Genomic DNA, 27,470 nt, shown 5'->3' with positions numbered 1-27,470 from the left:
GATGCTGTCTGAAGTGACACAGGGGCGGTCCGACGTGCTAGGAGGCCAAAGAATAGCCTCCAGGACACAGGACCTTCCCCACCCGGAGAACCGGGCCAGAGCTTAGCTGTCAGAGCACCCCAGGAAACAACCACAAAGGGGATTGTCCTGCGGCCCCGGTGTCCAGTGGCCGCCAAATGGCCAGAGAGACTCCAGACTAGAACAATTGCGGGGAGGGAAACAAACACTTTTGTCTGGGAGAGAACACAGGCTGGGAAAATGTCAAGTATTTCCCTGGCTAAAATTAGGCACTTAATAAACCGTTCTCTCAAGGGCAAGGAAAGGCCGCTATTGTTTTGACCTGAGGGACCCTGGGGAGAATGGGGGCAGGCGAGATCAGAGGAGTGGTATTTTGGGAAAAGCTGACAGAACAGGAAGTGAAGTCACAAGCTCACTGAGTGTCGAGGGGGCTGAGCTCTCTGGGTCATTGGAGTCCGGATCAGGGTCCTGGGTGGGAGAGTGGCCCATCACAAGGAAAACAGGGGATGATGTTCCTCACCCTGAAAATGTGGATGGGGAACCCCTGCCCTGCCCAAATGGGTTACCGGTAGCTGGGTCTATGCTAGCCATTCATCTGGGACATCCAGTTGTTCCCCCCTGCACTTCACCTTACCCACACCTTGCCCTCTGTTGAACAGGAAGCTCTGGTCAAAATCATCTAGGTAAATGGGCCTGAATTGTCCAGATATGTTTGCTAGTGTAGCCATAGTTGTAGTGCCTTTCTTGAGTGCCGCCATCTCCCTCCTCCTCCTCCTCTTTCTCTTCCTCCTCTTCTTTCTTTTTCTCCTCTTCCTCCTCAATCAATCAATGGTACTTACTGAGTGGTTACAATATGCAGAGCACTGTACTAAGTGCTTGAGAGCATACAATATAACAAAATTAGATACATTTCCCTTCACAGGCAACACTGAGCGAGGTGCAGAATGGGTCCCCAGCATCACCGACCCCACCGGACATCTCACTGAAATCAGGCCCAGTGAAGGGGCTTCTGGGGCTAGCCTTTGGGTTACAACCATGCAGTCACCAGCTTCTCTCCTCGCCGAGACCAGTAATTATTTCCTAGGTTGCAGCGGAGGGGTTTGTCTTTGGCTCCCTGTGGAGTCTCTCCAAGCTGGCTGGAGGGGCCCTGAGGTGGGAGAGGAAGCTCTATCATTCCAGAGCTCCAAAGACACCTTTGCGGCCCTCTCTGCCGTTCTTCCTCGTCCCCCTACTGGGCTGGGAGCAGAGGGTAGCATGTCCTGCCTTCTTTGAGTTAATGAGGCCAGGGAGTTACATCAGCGAAAGGCACACGCCCAGCAGAGAGAAGGGACCGGCCACTCTCCAGAGAGGGCAGTGACAGGGCCCCACTGCCTCTCGATTTCTCTATTTCATTGCCGTCTCCCAACTTGCATCAGCCTTTTGCAGCTCTGTGTCGTCACAGCCAAAACGGAGAGGACCCAGGGGCCGGTGCTGATCTGGAAGGACTGTGTCAGGGCTGTGTCTGGGCTATGGCAGGGCTAAGATGTGGCTGAGGCTGGGCCAAGGCAGCAGCAGGTGGGGGAAAGACTGGTGCTGGCCCCAGCCCAAACGGGCCTCCAGCTCCAGGTTTCCTAGAGCGGCACCGAGCCCCGGCGGAGAAGGAAGGAGGAAGTGGGAAGGTCTTACCAAGTCTTGAGGAAATAGGCTTGACCTGCGGACACCTGGCAGTGATGAAGAGGAATAGCTCTTGCCCACAGGAAGCTCAGAGCCCACTCAGAGGCATCCTGGCCCCGGGACCAATTGACCTTATTTTCCACCTGGCCACTGCAACAGGAAGAGCCGGTTAGGGAGAATGGTCACTGGAAGCCTCTCTCTTCCACCTCTGAGGAAGGGACTGGATGGAAGAGAGAGGCTTCCAGTGACCATTCTGGCTTCCAGAGACCATTCTGCTGCTCCCATTCCTCAGATGTGCAAAGAGAGGTACAGAGTGCTGGGGTGGCAGACGAGTTGGAGCCCTGCTCTCCAATCTCCAAGCCCAGAACCTTCTCATCACCAGGTTGAAGGCGGGTATGGTGTCAGGAAAGGCATTGTCGGGTTGGCTGGGCAAACACTCGGATGCCTACGACACAAATAGTGCTTGAATTTGTGTCCATTTTTATCTCTCCAAAGTGCATTTGCTTCAGTTAATTCATAGGATCCTACAACTTCCCAGTAGGTAGAAGCAGGAAGTATGATTCCCATTTTACAGATGGGGAAGCTGAGGCCTAGAGAAATTAAGTGTCACATAGCAGGGAAATGGCAGAGCCGGGGCTAGGATCCTGGACTCCTGATTCCTGATTCCCCTGTGCTTTTTCCACCAGACGACACTGCCTGTTGTCTGGATTGGTGGATGCAGCACATCCCAAGGGTGTGGAAGGCTGGATTCCCCTGAGACGCTCCCTCTTTCCCTCTACCAGCTTGGCTGCCCTGCTGGCTGGAAGGCAGGGATGCCAGGGAGACCCCAGAGAGGACATTTTCTCCCAAGGGACGCTGAGTTTGAATTTCAGTCAAGAGGCAGGGGATGAAGGAACAAAAAGCAGACCATAAAAGCCCTTCACTCTCAGGGCTAAGAAACAGTGTGGCTTAGTGGATAGAGCATGGGCCTTGGAGTCAGAATCACCTGTGTTCTAATCCCACTCCACCACATGTCTGCCTTGTGACCTTGGACAAGTCACTTAACTGCTGTGCGCCTCAGTTACCTCATCTGTAAAATGGGGATTAAGACTGTGTGCCCCATCTGGGACAAGGAATGTGTGCAACCTGATTAATTTGTATCTAACCCAGCACTTAGAACAGTGTTTGGCACAGAGTATTTAACAAGTATCATAATAATGGTTATTAGTAGTAGTAGTAATGATTATTTTTGTTATTAGTGCCTAAAAGGGCATTAGGCATGGGGGCTCAGGCAGGATATTCATGTGGTGGGGATAATGGACAGGTGGGAGCAAGTGTGTTTATGTGTGTGGCGGGGGGGTGGGCAAAGGAGGCCATGTCAGCACCGAGCAGCCCCCTCCCCCTAAAAAAGAGCCCAGGGTGGCCCTGGTGGAAGTAGGGAAGCCAGAGGTGGGCCAGGCTGCTTGGCCCCCTCAGCAAAGGGCCTCATTCCCTTAGCTTATACCACACTGGCCAGTTACAGCTGGTCTGGCCCCATTTGGTCCGGAATGGTACGGACGCTTTTATATCCATTATTCTTATTTTCAGCTCTCAGCCTCCCTATGTCGTACCGCCAAATGCCAGTGGCTCAGAATAATAATAATAATAGTATTTGTTAAGCGCTTATGAAATGGCAGGCATTGTTCTAAGCACTGGGGTAGATACAAGCTAATCAGGTTGGACACAGTCCATGTCCCACATGGGGCTCACAGTCTTCATCCCCACTTTACAGATGAGGTCACTGAGGCTCAGAGAAGTGAAGTGACTTCCCAAGGTCACACAGCAGACAAGTGGCAGAGCTGGGATTAAAACCCATGACCTTCTGGGAAGGGAGCTCCATGGGTCTGGAGTAAGTCGGGTGGGGGGCAGAGAGATTCCCTACTCAACACTCTAGATTCTGTGGACTCCTGTGGAAGGTTCTGTTAATATTATTACTTTATACTGCCTGAACTGTGTAACCACAGAACATAACCCAATCTGGTACTTCCAATCAATCAGTAAATCAGTAGTATTTATTAAAAGAAGCAGCATGGCCTAGGGGAAAGAGCATGATCTTGGGGTTCAGAGACCTGGGTCCTACTCCCGGCTCCACCACTTGCCTGCTGTGTGACCTTGGTCAATTCACTTCACTTCTCTAAACCTTAGTTACAGCATCTGTAAAATGGGTATTAAAACCGTGATCTCCATGAGGGACATGGATTGTGTTCAACCTGATATTCTTGTATCCACCCCAGCTCTTAGTTCTGTGCCTGACATAGTAAGCACTTAACACATGTATTTTTTAAAAAGCAGCTACTGTGTGCGGAACTCTGTACTAAGCACTTGGGTGAGTCAGTAGAGTTAGTAGATGTGCTCCCTTACTCCGAGGAGCTTACAGTCTAGTGGGAGAGACAGACACTAAAATAAATTACTGGTAATAATAATAATAATAATAATAATGATGGTATTTGTTAAGCGCTTACTGTGTGCCAAGCACTGTTCTAAGCCCTGGGGGAGATACAAGCAGTAGTAGTAAAGATACGTGTTCTTAGGTGATGTAAAAGTGTTGAAATGGCAGTAGGGGGAGAAGTAGGATAGAGAGATGAAAGATTAATCAGGGAAGGCTGCCTGGAGGAGATGTGATTTTTTAAATGGCTTTGAAGATGGAGCTGTGTGGATCTGCAGATGTGAAGTGGGAGGGAGTTCCAGGCAGAAGGGAGAGTGTGAGCAAGGGGTCAACAATGAGAGAGATGTGCCGAGCACATCCAGTATTTTTCATCCAGAGCCAGAAAACCTGGCTGGTGGGATGGCCGAAGAGGAGTTGGGATGGTCTGGGGGTCTCTGAATGAGACAAGACGAATATGTTGGTGTGAGAGGAATGAAGAGTGCTAGTTGGTGTATTGTGGGAAAAAGGACTAGATAAGAGAAACAGCAGGCCTGGGAGTTAGAGGACCTGGGTTCTAATCCCAGCACTGCCAGTTCCCTGCTGTGTGACCTTGGGTAAGACATTTAATTTCTCTGTGCCTGAGTTTTCTGCTCTGTATTTCTTCTCCCTCCCTGTTGGACTGTGAGCCCTGAGACAGACTGTGTCCAGTCTGATTAACTTGTATCTACCCCAGGACTGAGTAGTGCTTAACACTTACTAAGTGCTTAACGGATACCATTGTTATTATAAGTAGGAGGGAGAGAGCACGTGGAGTGTCTGGAAGCCCCAGAACAGCAAAGGGAATATGTCTGTTATATTGTTGTATTATACTCTCCCCGGCTCTTAGCACAGTGCCCTGCACACAGTAAGTTTCAGTATATCCAATTGATTGATTGATTAGTATTCCCAAGGGCTACCCTATCCTGTTTTGGACCTAGGTGTCCACACCGGGAAACTTGATTTATCTTGTTTCTTCCCAGTGCTTAGTTCAGTGCTTGGCACAGTGTAAGTGCTTAACAAATACAACACTATGATAATTATTGACCCCACCTGGAGGTCTTCTGCCACCACTCCACACTGCTCCTTTATGGGGCGTCTCTCCCCTCTGGGCTGGGGAACATCCGACACCTCTTCAAAATGAAGTGCTGCTCAGGAGACAGGAGGAAAACAAGGAGGAAATCCACTGAGTATTTTTCAGCCTGCTGCCTCCTGTTGCGGCAGGAAAGCCGGTCTGGGCCAGGGCTCTGGCTCATCAAATTGCAGCTAGCCATAGCCCAGTTGGAAGCTTCGATTTGCAGGGGATTCTGCAACCGAGAGCCATTTAACCTTTGCCCCCAGCTTCCTGCGCAAGTTGAAGTTTGGCTTGGCCCTGAAGAAAACAAGGGACTAGGGGAGAGAAAAATCATCGTCATCATCAGTATTTATTGAGTACCTACTGGGCACAGATCACCATACTAAGTACTTGGAATTATACAGAATTCAGCGCTTAGAACGGTGCTCGGCACATACTAAGCGCTTAACAAGTACCACAATAATTATTATTTATTATTATGGTAAGTAGAAGAGATGCCTCCTGCCCTCAAGGAACTGAAAGTGCTGGATCTGTCTTGCATGAAAAACTCCACTCCGGAGACCTTGTCACTTGAGAATCAGCATGGCTTTGTGGGTAAAGCACAGGCCTGGGAGTCAGAAGGAGCTGGGTTCTAATCCTGCTCCACATGTCTGCTGTGTGACCTTGGGTAAATCACTTAATTTCTCTGTGCCTCAGTTACCTCATCTGTAAATTGGGGATTAAGACTGTGAGCCCCATGAGGGGCAGGGAAATTGTCCACCTGATTAACTTTTATCTACCCCAGTGCTTAGAGCAGTGCCTGGAATATAGTAAGCGCTGAAGGTCCATAATAATAATTATTATTGTTATTATTTTACTCACTGATGGCAGTTTTGCAGGGATCAGGACTAGGAGTCTCCCATCCTCTCTCAGGGAACCCCCTACCCCTGCTCAGCTCCTGCTGCTCTCCACCCAACCCTGCCCCCTTCCTCCACTAGGGAAACAGTTCTCCCTCCCACCCCCAAATTCTTGCTTACTCCCCAGGGGAGTAGTGATTATTTCTCTCTCTGGAGAATGGTAAATACAATTTGCATTTGAGGAGAGGGGAGGGCGAGCAGACACTGCGGGCAGTTCTGGGGGAAGCCAAGGTCACTGGGTCCCCTCCGGATCCTTTCAGTTTAAGAGGACGGGCACAGGCTCATTTGGTGAAACGCTGGGGACCAAGACGCATAAACATAGACTGGCCAGCTGGAGTCAGGCCGAGCTCTCTCCCAGAGCCAGAAAACCTGGCTGGTGGGGTGGCCGAAGAGGAGTTGGGATGGTCTGGGGGCCTCTGAGGGCTGGGCAAGGGGAGGGAGGGGCAAAGGGCCAGCTGGCAGAGTGCTCTCCGCCTGTATCTGGAGTGCCAGCCGGGCTTTCGGTTGTACCAGAATGCTTACGATTTAGGCAGATTGGACAGAATCCTTGGGCCGTTTCCATTGGAAACCAAGTGCTGAGACCTCTCTGGATGTAGTAATTTTAGAGAAAATGATTAAAATCAGATAGCACTCTTGGAGGAAAAGCACTTGGAATTGAGGTGGATCTCTCCACTGCTGTCTCTTTCCAGGTCGATTGAAGGGATATAGCTGAGGAACAGGGATACAGTTGAGGGGAAAGAGTACAGTTGAGGCAGAGGGAGAGAGGCCTGGTGAAAAGAATCGGTTGAGGCAGAGGTATACAGTCTAGGCGGAGGAATACAGTTGACATGGAGAGATACAGTCAAGGCGGAGGAATACAGACGAGGTAGTGGGTTACAACTCCATCACCTTGCCCCCCCACCTCTCCTTCCGTCTCTCTTTCCACTGCCCATCCTGCACTCTCCGCTCCTCTGCCGCCCATCTCCTCACTGTCCCCCATTCTCGCCTATCCCGCCGTCGACCCCTGGGCCACGTCCTCCCGCTGTCCTGGAACACCCTTCCTCTTCACCTCCGCCAAACTAATTCTCTTCCCCTCTTCAAAACCCTACTTAGAGCTCACCTCCTCCAAGAGGCCTTCCCAGACTGAGCTTCCCCTTTTCCCTCTGCTCCCTCTTCTCCCCCTCTACCCCCCCCTTCACCTCCCCTCAGCTAAGGCCTCTTTTCCCCCCTTTCCCTCTTCTCCTCCCCCTCTCCCTTTCCCTCCCCTCAGCACTGTGCTCATTTGCTCAATTGTATATATTTTCATTACCCTATTTATTTTGTTAATGAGATGTACATCACCTTGATTCTATTTATTGCTATTGTTTTAATGAGATGTTCATCCCCTTGATTCTATTTATTGTTATTGTTTTTGTCTGTCTGTCTCCCCCGATTAGACTGTAAGCCCGTCAGTGGGCAGGGACTGTCTCTATCTGTTGCCGATTTGTACTTTCCAAGCGCTTAGTACCATGTGCTGCACATAGTAAGCGCTCAATAAATACTATTGAATGAATGGTGGATTACAAACAAGGTGGTGGGATACAGCCATGATGGAGCAGAGTTCCAGCTGTTGCTCTTATGTACAGACTCCACCAATGCCCATAAGCAATCCAACTGCCCAAGCAAATACTGGGCCTGAACTGAGTTGTAATGGTGTCTGGCCCTTCTTCAGCCCAACTCCAGCTGGACCAGAATTCCCTTTGTGGCCACTCTGCAGTTCCTGAGCCACAGTCTCTCTGGAGCTGGGAGGAGTGTGGGCAGAGCAAAGCAGTACCTGTTGGTGTGGAGACTCTGTGGGATGGACCAGAGTTAGTCTCTGTTAGTCAGTTGCTCTTTCCAATCAACTTGCACCTGAATGTGTGGCAGTATGCTTGTCATCAATACGAATGACAAAATCACCAGAAATTTCACATGTAAGACCACTTCATCTCTTGAGCACTGTCCTACCTGCCTCTCCTGTATCTACTCCTGCCCTTAAGCACCGGGCTTGGTACATAGTAAGCACTTAGCAAATACTTCAGTTATTATTATCACTATTATTATTATTGCCACCTCTTTCATTACAAATTAGCAGGCTTGGCCCTGTGAGACCTGAGTCTGCCCTCATCTGCCCCATCTGCCCCTCTGCCCCCACCCCCACCCACTCCTGAGGCTTTTCCTCGAAGGAACCCAGCCCAGGCAGGATGCAAGAGTGTAGGTTGGCTTTTTCCAAGTCGGCTGTTGACGTGTGGAGCAGCTATCAGAGAGCAGATGTTGCTCGGAAAACTGGGATCAGGCAGGATGGATTAATATCTATGATCCCCGTTGTTCCCACAGCCAGCCCTGACCCTTTTGGCTCCCAACTCCTGGCCCTCGACCAGAGAGGAAGGGCAGTGGGCTCCCTTGCTCTCTTGCAAGAGCTCTCTTGCTCGAGTTCTGTTGCTCTCCCTTCTGTATCATCCATGCATTTGGATCTGTGACCTTTGGGCATTTGATATTCGCCCCACCCACAGTACTTCTGTACCTATCTTTAAAATTGTATATTATAAATTATTTATATTGATGTGTCTCCCTCTAAGTTCACTGTGGGCAGGGAACGTGTCTGCTAATTCTGTTGTATAGTGCTCCGCACATAATGAGCGTGCAATAAATATCATCGATTGAATGGGTCAGGTGGAAGCCAGGTTGCTGTCCCCCATTTCTGTTCAATCGTATTTTTTTAGTGCTTTCTGTGTGCAAAGCACTGTACTGAGAGCTTGGGGGAGTACAAAATAACATCAAACAGGCACATTCCTGCCCACAGTGAATTCACCATCTAGAGCTCACAGTTTTTATTCTATGTATCCTGGGGCTGGTCCTCTCAACACCCACTTAGGGTCAGCTGGGAAAACAGAATCAACTTCCTACTCCAGGCAGTCCTCCAATCCTTCCCAGGGGAAAGAGAATAGGCAGGGGTCCTGGGTTCTAATCCCAACCCTGCCTCTTGCCTGCTGTGTGATCTTGAGTATACCACTTTACTTCCCTGGGCCTGGGTTACCTCCTCTGTGAAGTTTGGATAAAATGTCTCTTCTCACTCCTTCTTAGACTGTGATCCCTATGTGGAACAGAGACTGTGTCTGATCTGATTACACTGTATCTACACCAGGGCCTAGTACAGTGCTGGGCACTAAGAGCTTAACAGATAAACAGCACAATTACTGTCACCCAGCACCTGCACTTCACTGGGGAAATTCTCTCTGGCCAATCTGTCCATTAAACAGATGGAGAAACTGAGGTGAGATGGAGAAGGGGGTGGTTTTTAGTTGGTTTTAGCTTCCCCACCCCGACTCCATACTTCCCATCCCTAAGTCTCTTTCTGTCCTTTTCAGGGCAACACAGAGACCCCCATTACTCCCACTGCGACGATGCCAACGAGAGTAGTACAGTGGGGGCTGGGGATGGTGTGAGTGGGGGCTGACTCTTGGGGTCCCAGCTCCGAGTAGGGTCCAGCTTGCCTCTGGATATGTGCCTGGTTGAATTCCTCTGAGCCTAACAGAGGAGGACACTCTCTGTGTTTGGTGGGTTTGGCAGGTTGAACTCCCACAGGTGTAGTTTGCTTCCCTCCTGCTGCTGCACCCAGCTGTCCCCCGGGGGCCAGTTCATGGTCCACTGAATCCAGAATCCAAGTCCAGAGAAGCAGTGTGGCCTAGTGGATAGAGCACGGGCCTGGGAATCAGAAGGATCTGGGTTCTAATTCTGGTTCCACCGCTTGTCTCTTGTGTGACCTTGGGCAAGTCACTTAGCTTTTCCCCTGCCCCTCCCTCTCCCTTTTTCCCCTCTGCCCCTACTCCACTCCTCAAGGAAGCCCAGCTCTCTCCCCTCAAAGACCCAAGTGGAAGACACTATCCCTGGCTCTGAATAGAGGCCTTGGTGGATGGGTGGAGGGGAGAGGAGGGTAAAGGAGGATAAGACAAAGGAGAGGCAGGGGAGGCTTTACCTACTGGTATAAGGGAAGAAAGAGTAATATAACGAAGTACAAAGCGATCCCATCCTTCCCTGAGACAGGGCTTTTGTCACCTTCCTTCTGCTCAAAGGTCTGTCTGTTGTGGAAGAAAACTTCACGGACTCTTCGTTGTATTCAACAAATATGTCAGAGACAAGTTTATTACTACTAGCACTTCTTCTAGCACTAGTAGGGAGTGGTGGTTGATGTGTAGAGCTTTCATTAGATGCTGGTTTGGTGCCTGCAACTAAAACTTGGTTAGTAGTGATTTAAAACATATTACTTCAATGCCCAGGAGAGACCCGGATGTGATCCATTTTACAGGCTTTCATTACTTGGACTCTGGGAGAACAAGAGTCCAGGTGGGGTAAATACAAAGGAAGATTCCCCAGCGAGTTTGTTCATTATTTGCTCAAAGGTCTCATGGGTCCCTTTCTTCCTGACACCTAGCTCTGACCTAAGTCACCAGGTAGGCTTCATACTGAGCATAGAGCTTCTTTCTAACACACATATAGTATAAATGGGAAAGAGGTTTAGGGCAGAGTCAGATGACAGAGTCAGATGGGAACATGTCTATCAGCTAAATTCTGTCTGATTCTCCCAAGTGCTTAGTACAGTGCTTTGTGCATAGTAAGTGCTCAATAAATACCATTGATTGATTGATTGGTTGATTGAATTAGAATGCAGCCACCCAAGTTTCTGCTGTTTGACGCGGAGGGTCTTGCACATAGCCATCTGAAACAGTTTGCTAGGGTTGCCCGAGGTGACTTGCCAATCAGAAAGGACAGAGATAGAAAAGTAGACGAAGCACAGAGAAATGACAAAAATACTTTCCTGGCTAATAAGGTCCTAAATCCCACTCACGCCTGGGTCAATCTTACTTTCTTTAGACACTAATGCTCTGTGGAGGTGAACTACTTTATCTAGATTAAAGATTCCTTCAGTGGGGATTTGTTTAGTAGAGTTATCCCAAGTAAAAAATTCCATTTATCTAAGAAATTGGAATTTTTAGGTCCATAATGAATTTACATTTAATAAGCAAGAGTTCCCTCTGGCAGGAGAGGTACCTCTTTGGAGTATTCCTTTTCCATTTTCTGAAGTCTAGTGCAGTTTGATGCCCTTCCTCTACCCAACTGAAGGCTCATCTGTGCCTTACACTCAGTTGGGGAAGACACAGAGGGGGTGTCAACTGGGAGTCTGTCTCAGCAGACAGACTGGACAGAAGAGATACAACTGCTGTTGGAATCACCAGGTTCCACCAAGTTCACTTGCTTTCACAATCGACTGTTTTACAGAGTGGCGTTATATAGTTATACAGACATGCCTTAAATCTCAGAACTGGTGCAACAGTTTATAGACACGAGAGAGAGGCACAAGGGGAAGCTTGCAATTGCTGGGTTTGTGGGGTTCCACCAAGCCCAGTGGCTATCGCAGCATGTCACTTAGGATGACCACGGTGCATTTAGACTTGGTTTAAATCCAAGAACTGATGCAGCAATTCATAAGCATTCAATTGGGGCCACACTCACACAGTCAGTTACATTAACCTGGCAGCCTTTGCCTTGCATTAGTCCCGTGCCCTGCACCACTCCCTGGCATTTAGTAATCAGAAAATTCCAAATCCTGTCTGTGTTACTAAATAGACCAAATTACTCACTTGTGCCTAACGCATCTTCTGCCAAGTGGTCAAATGACATAAGCTCATTTGGTCACATGGCCACCGGCCTTTTCTCTCGGAGGCCCAATAGAGATTTCTAAAGGTTCCTTACCTTTTGGGGTTGCGCTTCTGGGAGTCACTGAGGGACAAACTGCTCTGGACCACTGTTGAGTGTTTAGTGCAAGTCACAGCACTAAATTACTGTGGAAGAAAACTTCACAGACTCAGAGACAAGCTTATGACTATTAGCACTTCTTCTAGCACTAGTAGGGAGTGGTGGTTGACGGGCAGAGTTTACTCTGCTAGTCAAGACCAGCTTGACTCCACTCATTACAGTGGGTTCGGCATCCTACCTTCACACTTGATGAGAAGACACAAATCACTGTATCTACCTTAATACAAACAGCAGTAAATTCTACTTGGGGTAATTTTTAGGCCTTGCCTGGTTCTCTCCATTGTAAGGATCTGGTGGGCAAACTCTATTGATAAGCAAGTTAGGAATCCTGACCTGGATTCTTCCTTGACCAAGACCTTAACAAACCAAACTTCCTGATAATCAGATACCTAAATAGGACAAAACAAAGGAGAGAGGAGGATACCTGATGTGTCCACTTTGAGTAAAGGGCAGCTTGGCCAGACAAATTGAAATCCAACCCCAAAGGCCCATCACGTTCCATCTCTTGGTATTTTACCACTCCTAGAGACTCTAGTCCCCAGAACTATTCTTGTTCACTTAAACAAGATGGTTAGAAAACAATCAAACAGCCATAGAAACAAAGCAGCTCCTAGGGAATGGTTGGATGAGAAGGGGCTAATACAAGGCCTAGAGCACTGTGCTTCCAAAGTGTGCATGTGTAGGTTTGTGTGTGTGGTTACATATGCATTTAGGGGCATTTGCATTCATGTGCCTGTGTATGCATACTTGCATATGCATGTTCAAGTTAATACAGTGCTCTGCACACAGTAAGCGCTCAGTAAATATGATTGAATGAATGTCTTAGGTGAAAACGGCCCCACAGTAATTTCTCTCTGCTTCTTAGAGTTCTGTTTTAACCTTTCTCTGTCCCTGCTGCCTCCTCCAAGCAGATAATACCTAATATGGAAGAGCCCAAGGAATTTTGTGGGAAGGCAGTCCTCACGAAGAAGTATTGTTTACAATTCATATTTTCAACTTGCAAATTGCTTTGTTGCCATTTTTACTGGGCTGTCTCTCACTCTCTCCCTCCCAAGACTTTTCTGATGCAAAAAAAAGTAAGTTGTTAAATACTGGAAACTGTGGAGTGAGATTGTGGAATCTGTCTCTGGAGGTGTTTAAGAACAGGACTGAAAGGATATCCTGTCTGAGAGCAGGGGGATGGATTAGTTGACCTCTGTAGGACCTTGCTAACCCAAAGAATCTGGGTGTCTGTGACAGCCTTCTTCCTTCCATCCCATAAGGCCAAGTTCTTACACTAATGAGGCCAGCAGGTAAGGCAGTTGTGCGCTTCATTCCCATTTAACAGAAGGGGAAACTGAAGGTCAGAAAGGGAAGGCGACTGCCTGGGTTAACCCAGCAAGGCCACCTGCAGAATTGGAAATTGGTTCTCTCTGAGGATCGGTTGAGATCAAAACTCAGATCTTCCAACTTGTACCGTGGGGAGCTTCATGCTGGGCAACCCCGCTGCTCACCCCAATTTGGGGTAGGCAGGGTCAGCTGGGGGAGATAGAGGAGCCTAAGGAAGGCCTGGACTGACCTCTGTTAGGCAAGTACTCACCTTGGCTGGTGATCAGGGGCCCCCGGACCTCATGATAATAATAATAATATTCATGATAAATTTCAAGCACTGGGGTAGATACAAGTTAATCGCATTGGACACAGTGCCTGTCCCTCATGGGTCTCAATCAGTCAATCAATTAATCACATTTATTGAGTACTGTGCTAAGCACTTGGGAGAGTACAATATAACGATATAATAGAGTTGGAAGACACGTTTCCTGCCCACACCGAGCTCACAGTCTAGAGGGGGCTCACAGTTTAAATAGGAGGGAGAACGGGTATTGAATCCCCATTTTATAGTGGAGGAAACCGAGGCATAGAAAAGTCAACTGACTTGCCCAGGGTTACACAGTAGACAACCAGCAGATCCTGGATTAGAACTCAAGTCCTGTGACCCTCGGGCCTGTGCTCTTCCCACTAGGTCACACTGCTTCCCTGTGGAATTTCCCCTGTCTTATCTCCCCAGGCATGCCTCCAAGGGTGGCCAGGGAGAGCTTTGGCCTTGCCTTCCAAGACTGACCGGGAGAAAGGAGGAGGTTTCTTCAGTTTCCTTCCCTTCCTCCTGCTTCCCCAGGCCCCTGCCAGCCAGGGAGAATCAGGGAGTAACCCTCCCCACCAGCCAGTCTCTAAATGGCTCACCTCCCCTTGGGCAGCCATTCAAGCTGAGACACGTCACCTCTTGGCTTGTCAGAAAACCTGGCAGTGTCTGTAGGAACAGTGAAATCAACAGTACGTATGTCGGGGGCGGGGGCACAGTGGTACCCACCATGCCACATGTACCCAATGGGTGTGTCTCCCCCATGCTTCTGTCAAATGGATGGTTGTCCAGAAGATGCCGATCGTATTCGATTGACCATTCATCTGCTTGCCAGTCTTGCCAGGAAAAGCAGAGGGGAGCCAGCCATTTTGACAAGAGGGAGTTTCTCGGTAGGTGGGTGGGTGCGGGGGTAATTGGGTGGCCGGGCAATTTCCAAACCCCACTCTTCCCCCAAGCAAAGGCCCCTGGGATTCTCCAAGGATGCCTAGCTGCAGGGTCAGGTTGGGGATTTTTTGGCTAGAGCCTGGCTCCTGGGGAGCGGCCCATGCCCTCCCTGCTGGCCCCTTCTCTCTGGATATATACAAACCTGACCCTATGAGAAGGGGAAACCTCTAACCAGAGGACAGGGGGGAGAGGTAGAGCTCAGTGAGGGCAGAGAATGTGTCTGTTACATTGTTATAGTGTACTCTTCTCCAAATGCTTAGTGTACTGCAAGTATGCTTAGCATACTCTAAGTGCTCGATAATAATAATGTTGGTATTTGTTAAGCGCTTACTATGTGCCGAGCACTGTTCTAAGCGCTGGGGTAAACACAGGGAAATCAGGTTGTCCCACGTGGGGCTCACAGTCTTAATCCCCATTTTACAGATGAGGGAACTGAGGCACAGAGGCACTGAGGCACAGAGAAGTTAAGTGACTCGCCCACAGTCACACAGCTGACAAGTGGCAGAGCTGGGATTCGAACTCATGAGCCCTGACTCCAAAGCCCGTGCTCTTTCCACTGCGCCACGCTGCTTCTGGTTAAGCAGGGATAAATAGGACTGGTTGAGAGAGGGTAAGAGGGAGGGATAGGTGGGGGTGATGGAGAAGGGAGAGGAAAGAGGGAGGGAGAAAGAGAATGAGAATAATGTCTACATCTGGGGAGAACTGTTTTGAAGTGAAAGAAATATGGGAGAAAAATCTGACCATGCGGCAGATTGAGTGGACTATGGTTAGAGCAGAGTTGGGAATGCACAGAATGGAATAGACTCACAATGGCACCAATATCGGGGTTATTCAATATTGGGGTGAGATGAGTGGGTCGGGCACTTAATAATGTTGGTATTTGTTAAGCGCTTACTATGTGCAGAGCACTGTTCTAAGCGCTGGGGTAGACACAGGGGAATCATGTTGTCCCACGTGGGGCTCACAGTCTTAATCCCCATTTTACAGATGAGGTAACTGAGGCACAGAGAAGTTAAGTGACTTGCCCACAGTCACACAGCTGACAAGTGGCAGAGCTGAGATGCGAACTCATGACCTCTGACTCCAAATCCCGCACTCTTTCCACTGAGCCACACTGCTTCTCTGGGGAAGAACTCCCCAGCGGTAATGAGCCAGGAGACACCCACAGGGATTTTCACATCTGGAAGCAAACATTGTCCCTGTCATGACCCCGCCCCGGGCAGCTGGCTCCGAGGGCAAAGAGATCGGTGACCGGTACCCGCGCCTGCCAGAGCGGGGTGATGGAGCCGTGGTTAGTGTCGCTGTTTTTGTCATCTCTGCCACGTGACTAGGGTATGCCCCCGAGGCCGAGCCTACCTGAAAGTCAAGTCTCCTGCCCTCCCTCTCTCTTCCCTAGCCACAGAGTGTTATTTTGGGGAGGAGGGAGTTTGGGGAGAGGTAACCTGAATTGTAAGGAACAGGACCTCAGAGGACTGCACTACAGGTTGTCACAGGGGAGGTTATCATGAATTTACTGACAGGGTGGAATAGGCGACTCCCTAAAAATGGGAGAGAACTGGCCACCTAGATCCAATTTTAGCTGTGAGTTGGCCCCCAGGAGGCTGTTTTCCCAAGTCCCGAGGGTTCAGGTACAAGGGAAAAGGGAAGGGTGTCGGGGGAGTCACACACCCAGAGCTGTGACATCACAGCCATTTCCATGGTAACAAGTTGTGATGTCACCCTAGGGGACTGAAGTAACCCCAAGGGATGGAGTGGTGATGAGAAGTGAGGCCTCCAATCAGGCCCCTTGACTGGAGCGTAGGGGATGGGAGCATGGGGGATGGGAGCGTGGGGGATGGGAGCGTGGGACTGGTCCCACTTCGGGCCTCTTCTCCACCGCCTCCAGCCTGCCCCAGTAGTGGCTCATCACCCCACCTCACTGCAGGAAGTGAGATCCATAGGCTAAAGGACTCTGAGAGGGTGAGTCCTCGAGTTCCCCTTGCCCCAGGGTCTCCTGGGGTCTCCCTGGCCATGAATAGTCTCCCTGTTTCCCAGAACTCATTTGTCAGCAGCAGGGGAGCTGGAGGATTGTTTTTCAGTTTTCTGAGAATAATAAGAATAGTAATAATAATGTTGGTATTTGTTAAATGCTTACTATGTGCAGAGCACTGTTCTAAGCGCTGGGTTAGATATGGGGTAATCAGGTCCCACGTGGGGCTCACAGTCTTAATCCCCATTTTACAGATGAGGTAACTGAGGCACAGAGAAGTTAAGTGACTTCCCCACAGTCACACAGCTGACAAGTGGCAGAGCCAGGATTCAAACCCATGACCTCTGACTCCCAAGCCCGGGCTCTTTCCACTGAGCCATGCTGAGACCACCAGGCCTGGCCTTGCCACCCCCTTAAGCCACCAGAAGAAGAGCACGGGCTTAGGATTCGGGGATCATGGGTTCTAATCCTGGCTCTGCCACCTGTCGGCTGTGTGACTTTGGGCAAGTCACTTAACCTCTCGGTGCCTCAGTTACCTCATCTGTAAAATGGGGATTAAGACTGTGAGCCCCACGTGGGACAACCTGATTACCCCATATCTAACCCAGCGCTTAGAACAGTGCTCTGCATATAGTAAGCGCTTAACAGATACCAACATTCTTCTACTTATTTTTATTAAGAAGAGGTAGAAGAGGAGGCAGAGGTGGAGGAAGAAGAGAAGCTTTCTGCCGGGAAAAGGGAGGGATGAGTTTGGGTTGGGATTGCATTTGTTTTTGTGTGTGTTTGTGTGTGTGTGCATTAACCTCATAATAAATGGCTATTTTCCTCCAACTGAGCCTCTCAGCAGAGCAGAGAGAAAGGAAAAGATTTCCCAGGCTGTAGGTGGTCGGGCTGTCTGGAATTAGCGAGAGTTGTGGGGCAGGAAGGGGTCTATGAAAGGCCGTTGTGATCGCCTATGATAAATGTGCTCAGTGTGGAACGTTTCTCTCTTCCCCTCATTCCCCTCACCCCCTCCCGGGCACCTATTCTCCCCCTCTCGCCCCACCGCTTCCTCATTCCCGCCAGCTCAGAAGGCAGCACTGCCTGGGGGCAGCGTCACAGGCCCCAGCTGCAGGTGCCTCTTTTGAATTTTCTTCCCCAGATCGCCAGATCTGGGCCTTTTTTGTAAAGGGGGTTGGGGAGAGCACTGGTAGGATGAGGCCAGGGGAGGGCAGGTGGGCTCCCAGTTGCTAACCGCCCCATATGGGACAAGGGGTATGTCCGACCTGATTATCTCTATCTCCCTTGTCTCATAGCACACTGCGGCGTGGCTTAGCGGAAAAAGCATGGTCTTGGGAGTCAGAGGATGTAGGTTCTAATCCCGGCTCCTCCTTTTGACTGCTGTATGACCTTGGGCAAGCCACTTAACTTCTCTGTGCCTGTTACCTCATCTGTAAAATGGGGATTAAGACCGTGAGCCCCACGTGGGACAACCTGATTACATTGTATATACCCCCATGCTCAGAACAGTGCTTGGCAAATAGTAAGTGCTTAACAAATATCGTTATTATTACTTATTATTTATGGTATTTGTTAAGCACTTATTATGTCCCAAGCACTGGGGTAGATACAAGCTAATCGGGTTGGACACAGTTCATGTCCCACATGGGGCTCACACTCTTAAATCCCCATTTTACAGATGGGGTAACTGAAGCACGGGGAAGTGAAGTGACTTGCCCAAAGTCACACAGCAGACAAGTGACAGAGCGAGGATTAGAACCCAAGTCCTTCTCACTCCTGGGCCTGTGTTGTATACACTAGGCCATGCTGCTTGGCACATAGTAAGCGCTTAACAAATGCCACATTTATTATTATTAACAAGCCTCAAATACCCTTTTGGGGGCCTTTCCTGCTACCCCAAAACTTCCTCTCTTGTGCTGATTGTCACTCAGAAACTCTCAGGTCTGGGCGGAGACCTGGGGTGAGGGAGGCTAGAGGTCCAGGTGAGCTCTGAGGGTGGGAACAGTGGCTCCCCCACAGCTGTAAATCCAAGAATCCCCTTTACCCCTGACATAGTCTAACCCTGTGAGCCCCATCCCCTGCTTTCTCATACCCCACTCCCAGGCCAGGCCCCAGTTCAGGCTCAGGAAGGATCCTGGGAAACTGGAGCAAATTTGGGGTGAATCCTAAGGTGTCCCCTGACCCAGGCTTTGCTTCTTTGAATGGCAGACCATCTGCATTTCCTAGGCTTGACTCCCTAAGAGAGAACCAGGGAGAGGAAATATCCTGGACCTGCTGGAGTCTGGCCTTGGACCTCTGGGGGATTCTCAAGGCCCGGGCTGGGATCAGCAGTCAGACTGCCAGGCCAGGCAGCAGGAGAGCCCCTGGGAAGCCCTCGGCCACTAACACCAGGGCAAACCACCCTGCCCGCTGGCACCTGATCCATCCCAAGAGAATAAACCAGCAGTCAACAGGCAGTCAGAAACATAGCAGAAGGCAGACAGAGTATGAGCCTGGTTACCTTCCCCACCCAGGGCAGGGGCCTTTGGTCCAGGAACCTCCCCCACAAGAGCCCTGGATCTGGAATGGTCAGGATGCCGGGGTCATTAGTCATCGAGGGTGAGTATGGAGGCAACCCGACCCGACCCCCCTTTTCTCCCACCACCCACTAATGGCTACAGGGGTCCAGTCTTCCCTCATCCCAGGCTTTTAAATCCCGTCCCAGTCTGAGTCGGAGTGGGAGAGAGGTTAGCAGTGGCAGGGAAAAGAACTAAATAAGAAGCCAAGCGAGCAGGCCCGTTAGTTCCGGGTGGACATTGTGGCCAAGGCCAGGGTGATATGTCTTGAAGTACTTGTAATCTTGAGTAAATTCCCCTCTGCTGCACCCGAGAGCGCTGGGATTGGGGGAGAGGGCAGTGGTGAGGAGGAGGAGAAGGAGGGAATAGCATGGAGGCATTCACTTGCACTGACTAATGGATCTCTAATGTTTACGCTCCTCCAACCTGCTGCTGCATTAGAGTTGTAAAACAAAGTCAGGAAATCAGTGGGTGCTCAGCGAGGAGTATGGAAGGCTATTACTTCTAGTAGCCAGGGAGGAGGACACCCGGCCGTGGCCCCGATGATGGGTTTGGGAGCAGGCAGAGTTGACCAGGCCATGGGTGGGTGGGGGTGGACAGAAAGATTTGGCTATGGGGTGAAGGTGGGAGGAGTGCCCCAGCAATGGAAGGAATTGGATTGCCTTGGTGGTGGAATCAACAGGGTGGGGGGCAGGTGGGGTTCGTCTCTCAGCCTGCCTGGTTGCTTCAGGCCAGAATCTCCTACAGCTATCACTTCCCAAGGGGAAGACTTGTGAAGTTTTTCCCGTGGCCCATGAAAGACCAGGGTTGGGGGCATGGAGGGGATCCCATCCGCCCGACACCGGCTTGGTCAGAACGGTGCCGACCATCTCCTAAACTGCAGTTTAACCTGGTGGCGCCTAAGCCCTGACCCAGAGTCCAGGGGTCAGAGACCGACGACAGAACAGAGAGACACTGTGGCCAGAGGGACCTGGCCTCTAGGAAGGGCCCCAGGCATTTCCCTCCTCTCTGTATCCAGGTGCCTTTTCAGGGTGGCCAGCAATCCCTGTTGCCTCATCTGTGCTCTCTGGGACAGCTGGGTCTTCTTTTTCTTGCATTTGTCATTTCTGCTTCTTGGGGCTTGGGTTCCTCAGCTCTCATCTTTAATTCATTACCAGGTGAGCAAATGGTTAGAGTGGTTCCCGCTGTCCTCAAAGAGCTGCCAGTCTAGTGATTGGCGCATTATTAGGTGCAGCCTGCAAATAGACTGGCCGACAGTGCAGAGGACTCTAAAGACACCTGTCCGTCCCCTGCCTGCCTTGAGTGTGAGGTTTGGGGTGAGCCATGGGTCGAGCGAGGAGCCATTCCGTAGGCTCAAAGCCAAGGCCATCAGGGAAAGGTTTATGTCTTCCTTTGCTTGTCTCCAAGTATCTGGTTCAGTGCTTGGCTCACCCAGTAAGTTCTCATATCAGTGCTCTGCTCTCAGTAGATTTTAATGCAGGGCCCTCAACACAGTGACAGAAATGACCCAGCTGCTATAGACCTTTAGTACGGTGCTCCGTCTGCAGTAGGTACTCAGTACAGTGCCATGTACAGAGAAGCCACTCAGTACTGTAGCCATTGCAATGAGGGTACTCTATCCACTGACCCGTTTACAGTAGTAAATAAGACCTTCCTGCTGAGAGAGGCACTTACCCCAGCACTTAGAACAGTGCTCTGCACATAGTAAGCGCTTAACAAATACCAACATTATTATTAATAAAGTGCCCTGTGCACACTAGGTACTCAGTACAGTGCCCTAACACAGAAGTATAGGTAAGAAGCAGCATGGCCTAGTGGATAGAACACGGACCTGGGAGTCAGAAGGACCTGGGTTCTGTTCCCGGCTCCTCCGCTTGTCTACTCTGTAACCCTGGGCAAGTCACTTCACTTCTTCATACCTCAGTTTGCCTCACCTGTAAAAATGGGGATTAATACTGTGAGCCCCATGTAGAACATTGACTGTGTCCGACCTGATTATCTTGTATCTACCACAGTGCTTAGTTCAGTGCCTGGCATATAGTAAGCACTTACTGGAGAAGCAGCGTGGCTCAGTGGATAGAGCCCAGGCTTGTGAGTCAGAGGTCATGGGTTCAAATCCTGGCTCCGCCGCTCTTCAGCTGTGTGACTGGGTCAAGTCACAACTTCTCTCTGCCTCAGTTACCTCATCTGTGAAATGGGGATTAAGACTGTGAGCCTCATGTGGGACAACCTGATTACCCTGTATCTATCCTAGCATTTAGAACAGTGCTCTGCACATAATAAGCACTTAACAAATACCAACATTATTATTATTACTAAATACCGTAAAGAGCAATCAAACAAAAACCCTCCAGACTGACGCACTCAGTATAGTGCCCTCCCCACCGTAGGTACTCAATAAAGTACCCCACCCCACGATTGCCCTTCTCACTCTGTCCATACTATTTATAGTGATACCGCAGCATCTTCTTGCACATGATGCAGAGGCAAGGATCATCCTGCCCGTTTTAATAATAATAACAACGTTGGTATTTGTTAAACGCTTACTATGTGCAGAGCACTGTTCTAAGCACTGGGGTAGATACAGGGTAATCAGGTTGTTCCACGTGAGGCTCACACTTAATCCCCATTTTATAGATGAGGTAACTGAGGCACAGAGAAGTCAAGTGACTTGCCCACAGTCACACAGCTGACAAGTGGCAGACCCAGGTTATGAACTCATGATCTCTGACTCCCAAGCCCAGGCTCTTTCCACTGAGCCACACTGCTTCTGTTTTATAGAAGAGTAAACACAAGCACTGATCCTCTTCAAAACAGAAAATCCAGCCTCTTCCCATTCTCTGGGAAGGGGTTCCAGGAGTCAACCCTCCATGCCCACATCAGCAACACCCCCTTGCCTGCTCCCAAGGGACCTGTGGAGGGTCCTGCTGGCTCTGTGCTTGCCGTCTCCATTGGAAGGTGCCAAGAACACTTGGGGCCTTCAGGAGTCTTGGTGGGAGCAGCCCGGATGAATCAAGAGAGAGGAGAATTATCCTGGAGTTTAATTCGGTGTTTCCGAAGGAGCTGTTAATGGATTAGGACAAGCCTGTCCCCGCCTTCTCTCTGGGCTGAGATAAAATGGAAATGGAAAGTCAATTTTCCTAAATGGATTTTAAGCCACTGACCTCTCCGGCTTGTATTTCTTCCTTTGATTTTTCTTTCCCTTTTCGGTTTCCGGCGGCCGGCAGGCAGACGTTCTGTGGCCCTCCTGGCTGGGTGTCTGGCCCCTGGACTCCGGCTCACCACCCTGTTCCTGGTGGCTCTGGGTTTCACTGAGACCGGGCTTTGGGGGCTGGGAAGGGAAAACTTTAGGCCAACTGGGTTCCTGAGGCTGAAGGGACCCCAGGAGGTCATCAGGTCCCTTCCCCTCCGTCCACCAGGCCAGCTGTCCCAGCCTGGGCCCCAGACCATGTCCAGCAGCCCACCTCACCCAGGAAGGAAATTGAGAGACCGGAGAGAACAGGAGCCAAGCCAGGCTTCAAGCCAGCCTGGCTTTCCAGAGGGACCGGCTAGGATCATCAGCTCTTAACTCCCGGTCCCCTTGGCGAGAGAGATGAAGAATCAGAGACAGAGAGGCTGCCCCTGAGTCATCTCTTCTTCCAGCCCCATTCCTGGGGGTCCAGCCTGGGCAGGAGGCTGTCCTGGAAGCGGGCATGGGCCCCTTGGAGTGAGAGGAGCTGAGCCAGAGGCAGAGCTATGGTGAGGTGGCTGAGGCTTGACGTGGCTCCCTCCGCCTCGTGGAGAGTGGAGCAGCCCTGGGCATTCCTTTCTCCTGTGCTCTGGGCAGGCCTGTGGGCACGATAGAGTGCCTGGGCTCCTGTGAGCAGGGCAGGTGACCGAGGATGAGAGTCCGGATACCACCTTTCACCCCGTCCTCCCTCCCACCCGCCTGAGCCTGAGTCTCCCGCCCAGCCTCCGTCCTCTCAGAGCTCCCCCTGCCCGGCTTCCTTCTGCCTGGCTGCCTGGTGATTTGTGCAGCCTCTAAGATGAAAATGACAATCAATCATTCAATCGATCATATTTATTGAGCACTTACTGTGTGCAGAGCACTCTACTAAGCGCGAGTAGGAAAGAGCAGCTCTTCTCCACAGTTCCACCTGCCTTAGTTTAAGCCCTCATCTGGGGCTTTCTGACCAGTGCCCGGCCCCGAGAGGATTGCCCGGCTCTGCCCAGAAGGACATTCAGTGGGAGGAATGCCCTGTGCCCTACGTGGGGCACTGCCCAACAAGTATAAGCCATCTAACGCGTCTGCCTCCTGAAGCACAGGCCTGAGAGCATAGAGGGGCAGTGAGGAGGTCATCACTTAGAAAACACCAGGGCCACTGGATGTCGAGGCCTGGATTCCAGTCCTGGATTTGCCGAGTGACTAGGAGCCAGTTGTCTCATCTCTCTGGGCTGTAAAGTGTTACTGGTAATACCTGCTCTCCCCACCTCTCAGGATGGTGTGAGAGCAGGTCAGCCCACGAAGGGGCCGCTCCCTGAGCTTCTGACGAGAGTGGCGAGGTCAGTGTGAGCCCCCAACCTGTCTCGGGAGCTGGAAGATCCCCTCCTCCTCTGTTTTCCCTTCTCTGCTGCGCATTCTCCTGTTGCCTCCCCAACCCCGAAACTGGTTGGCCTCCTCAGTGGTCACGATGCCTTCTGGGACGTGGGTGGGGCCATGAGAGGAACTAGGGCTGGGGTGGGGGGGCCAAGGTGGGGGCAGGGGCTTGATACATGCAGTTATCAGATTGAGGGAATGGCAGAGCGAGAAGCAGCATGGCGTATTGGGTAGGGCATGGGAGTCAGAAGGTGGTGGGTTCTAATCCCGGCTCAACCACTTGTCTGCTGGGTGAACTGGGGGGAAGTCATTTCACTTCTCTGTACCTCAGTTACCTCATCTGTAAATGAGACTGTGAGCCCCACATGGGACAGGGACTGTGTCCACTCAATTTGCTTGAATCCTCCCCAGTGCTTAGTACGGTGCCCGGCACATAGTAAGTGCTAAACAAATACCATCATCATCAGTAGCGGCAACATCATGGCAACCCCAGGCAAGAGACATCCCCGAGGGTGGCCGATTGGGATGTCAATAGCTGATTGGGATGTCAGGTATTGACCACCCAGAGGGCTGGTCTGGTCAGCTCCAGAGGGTCCCTCCTTGCCAGCTGTACCCACATGCTTTCTTGTCTCTCCACAGGGCTCGAGTTTGGTGACACCCTGCCGGACTCCTTCCCGTCGGCCCCAGCCGAGCCCCTCCCCTACTTTCTGCAGGAGCCGGGGGATGCCTACATCGTCAAGAACAAGCCCGTGGAGCTGCTGTGCCGCGCCAGTCCAGCCACCCAGATCTACTTCAAGTGTAATGGCGAGTGGGTGAACCAGAATGGCCACCTCACCAAGAAGAGCCTGGACCAGGGCACTGGTAAATGTGCCCACCGACCGGCCAGCTCCCGCCTCTCTGGCCACACCCACCGCCCTCCATCCGCTTTCCTCCTTTTCTCCCACTTCACAGCCTCACACCCAAACACTTACTCTCCCTCATGCACTCACAGAGTTATACAACTACACCCAATCACACACTCACACGAACCCTCTCAAACACGCAATCACATATGCCTATTCAGATGTACTCAGTTACACACACATATGCACACACCTACTGTTTCACACATGCAGCATGATGCAGCGGATAGAGCATAGACCTGCGAGTCAGAAGGTCATTGGTTCTAATTTCAACTCTGCCACTTGTCTGCTGTTACCTTAGGCAAGTCACTTCACCTGTCTGTGCCTCACTGACCTCATCTGTAAAATGGGGATTGAGATTTTGAACCCCGAGTGGGACAGGGACAGTGTCCAACCCGATTTGCTTGTATCCACTCCAGCGTTTAGTACAGTATCTGACACACAAATGCTTAACAAATGTGAGCCCGTCGTTAGGCAGGGATTGTCTCTATTGTTGCCAAATTATACATTCCAAGCGCTTAGTACAGTGCTCTGTACATAGTAAGCGCTCAATAAATACTATTGAATGAAATACCACAATTATTATTATTGTAACATATGTCTATTCTCACACACATATCTACTTGTCTCTCTCTCTCACACACACATACACAGTCACTGACTGATGGGATCATTTTCTCTCTCTCTCGCTCGCTCCCTCACCATTTTTCCCTCTCCTTCGCTTTCTTCCTCTCACACTTCCTCATTTCTTCTTTTCTTTCCTTTCCTCTCTTTCTCCTGAACTCTTCTCTCTCCCTCATTTTCTTTTGAGTCTCCCATTCTTGTGTCATTTCTGCCTGTCCATCTCTCTCAGACTCTTTGTCTGGTTCCCTAAACGGTCCTATACCCAGGTCTGCCCACTGGTGCAGATGTTCTACCTGGAAATGACCAAGGTACCCACCGGGCCCCATGACTTTTGAGAAACTGGGGCACGGCCATGTAGGAGAAGCAGCGTGGCTCAGTGGAAAGAGCACGGGCTTTGGAGTCAGGGCTCATGAGTTCGAATCCCAGCTCTGCCACTTGTCGGCTGTGTGACTGTGGGCAAGTCACTTAACTTCTCCGTGCCTCAGTTCCCTCATCTGTAAAATGGGGATTAAGACTGTGAGCCCCACGTGGGACAACCTGATTCCCCTATGTCTACCCCAGCGCTTAGAACAGTGCTCGGCACATAGTAAGTGCTTAACAAATACCAACATTATTATTATTATTATTACATGGCCTGGGCCGGGACAGGAACACTGCCGGCCCTGCCCTCTGCAACTTGTTGGCCTAGGGGAGGGCGTCAGGGACCCCAAAGACTGGCCTAATTCATGGCTCTGGGGCCAGGAGCAGTCTTGGCCAGGTCTCTGTTGCTGATTTTCTGTTGCTGTGTGTCTGTTGCTGGTGGGGGGCTTTGGACAGACTCTCATGGGGGTCAGAAAGCAATGGCAGCAGACCAGCTCCTGTCCCAGTGGTTCTCACGGCTGGACTCCCAGAAGTTTCCATTAGACTTCTGATGTCCACTCAGGGATTGATTTCTTCACAATTGATGCCTGCGTTTTCCTTCCCCTGTGGGTTCACCATCTGGTGTCCAGTGCCGGATGCAAAGCACTGTACAAGGGACAGGGGCAGGACTGCTGGATGGGGCAGGCCCAGACCACCCCCCAGCCATTCACAAGGCAGTGCTCCAGTGGTCCCCCCTGGCCTGAGTCTAGAAGGAATGAGCGGCACCAGTTAGAAGAGGCAAAAGTGTGACAGGCAATCCACGATGTGAGCAGAATCGGAGGGTGGGAGGGCACTGGCTTTTGGTCAGAGTTGAGCCCTGTACTGGAGACCCAGGTTAGGGCACTGCTATGGCTTCTTTACCACCTCTCCACCTCAGTTTCTCCCTAGCTCTGAGAGAAGGGACTGGGAATTTTGAAGGTTTATGGGTCATACTGATGATGATAAATAACAATATTGGTATTTGTTAAGCACTTACTGTATGCATGGAGCTAAATTCTGGGATAGATACAAGATAACCAGATCGATCCCTGTCCCATGTACCCTTCACAGTCTAAGAGGGAGGGAGAACAAATATTTAATCTCCATTTTACAGTTGAGAAAACTGAGGCACAGAAAACTCAAGTGAATGGCCAAGGCCACACAGCAGGCAAATAAGTGGAAGAGTTGGGATTAGAAACAGATTTCCCACGAGGCACATCTGCCCCCCCTAGAGTCTTTATCCCCCACTCAGATACCCCGACACCATGAACAGAAGCAACTTTCAGACCCCACTCCCAAGTTGTTGAGGGAGGGGAATGGCCCTGATGACCTCTCTTGGTCTCCTGCATTCAAGGGACGTCACCAGTTCTCTCTCTGAATATAGCTAGCCCCTGGAGAGGGTCTCCTCAGCCCCAACCCTCTCCCTTCTGTTTCCCACTCTTGACATGCGATTATATCTGCCGGAGTTGCGCCTGACGTCCGTCTCTTGGCTCCAGGTCTGCTGGTGCGTGAGGTCCAGATCGAGGTGTCCCGCCAACAGGTGGAGGAGCTGTTTGGGCTGGAGGACTACTGGTGTCAGTGTGTGGCCTGGAGCTCTGCCGGAACCACCAAGAGCCGTCGCGCCTACGTCCGCATCGCCTGTGGGTGCTTCTCGTTCTCCCCGGGCCCTTGGGGCTCGGGTCCTCCGGGCCCCCTTCCAGGCCCACCATCCCCCTCCTCAAGCCGGGCACCCAGAGACCCATTTCTTCAGAGGCCCATTTGCCCAGCTTCTTCCCTCCAGGACCCTGTCCTAGCCACCTTCTCTGGACCCCGGTCCTTCCAGCCCAGGTTCTGCCCCATCTGCCCTCGGGGGCGTGGGTCCATCCCGTGGAGTATCCTGCCCCCTGGTGGTGGGAGAGGACTGAGCTCATCTCCCGTTCCTGGCTCTCCAAAGAAGCCAGCCGGCCAATTTTCTGCCGGGCCTGGAGTTCGGTGCAAAAAATTAGTGCCCGGACATTGCCTCCCCACAACTCTCCTCTCCCCCCACCCCCC

The 27,470-nt window shown here is 50.9% G+C and overlaps 1 protein-coding gene across 4 annotated transcripts in view; it reads left to right on the top strand.

Moving 5' to 3' along the window:
* Positions 1-27,470, top strand: part of UNC5B (unc-5 netrin receptor B) — a 108,991-nt gene that overhangs the window by 59,796 nt on the left and 21,725 nt on the right. For all 4 annotated transcript variants that reach the window (XM_029060578.1, XM_029060580.1, XM_029060579.1 and 1 more), the window contains exons 2-3: positions 24,175-24,396; positions 26,936-27,079. In XM_029060578.1, the coding sequence (XP_028916411.1) occupies positions 24,175-24,396; positions 26,936-27,079 (366 nt within the window). The remainder of the gene's footprint in view (positions 1-24,174; positions 24,397-26,935; positions 27,080-27,470) is intronic.

Source organism: Ornithorhynchus anatinus, chromosome 3 (genome assembly GCF_004115215.2).
Source record: "Ornithorhynchus anatinus isolate Pmale09 chromosome 3, mOrnAna1.pri.v4, whole genome shotgun sequence".
NCBI lineage: Eukaryota > Metazoa > Chordata > Mammalia > Monotremata > Ornithorhynchidae > Ornithorhynchus > Ornithorhynchus anatinus.
The sequence above is the reverse complement of the archived record's forward strand: the minus strand, read 5'-3'. Positions and strand labels throughout refer to the sequence as shown.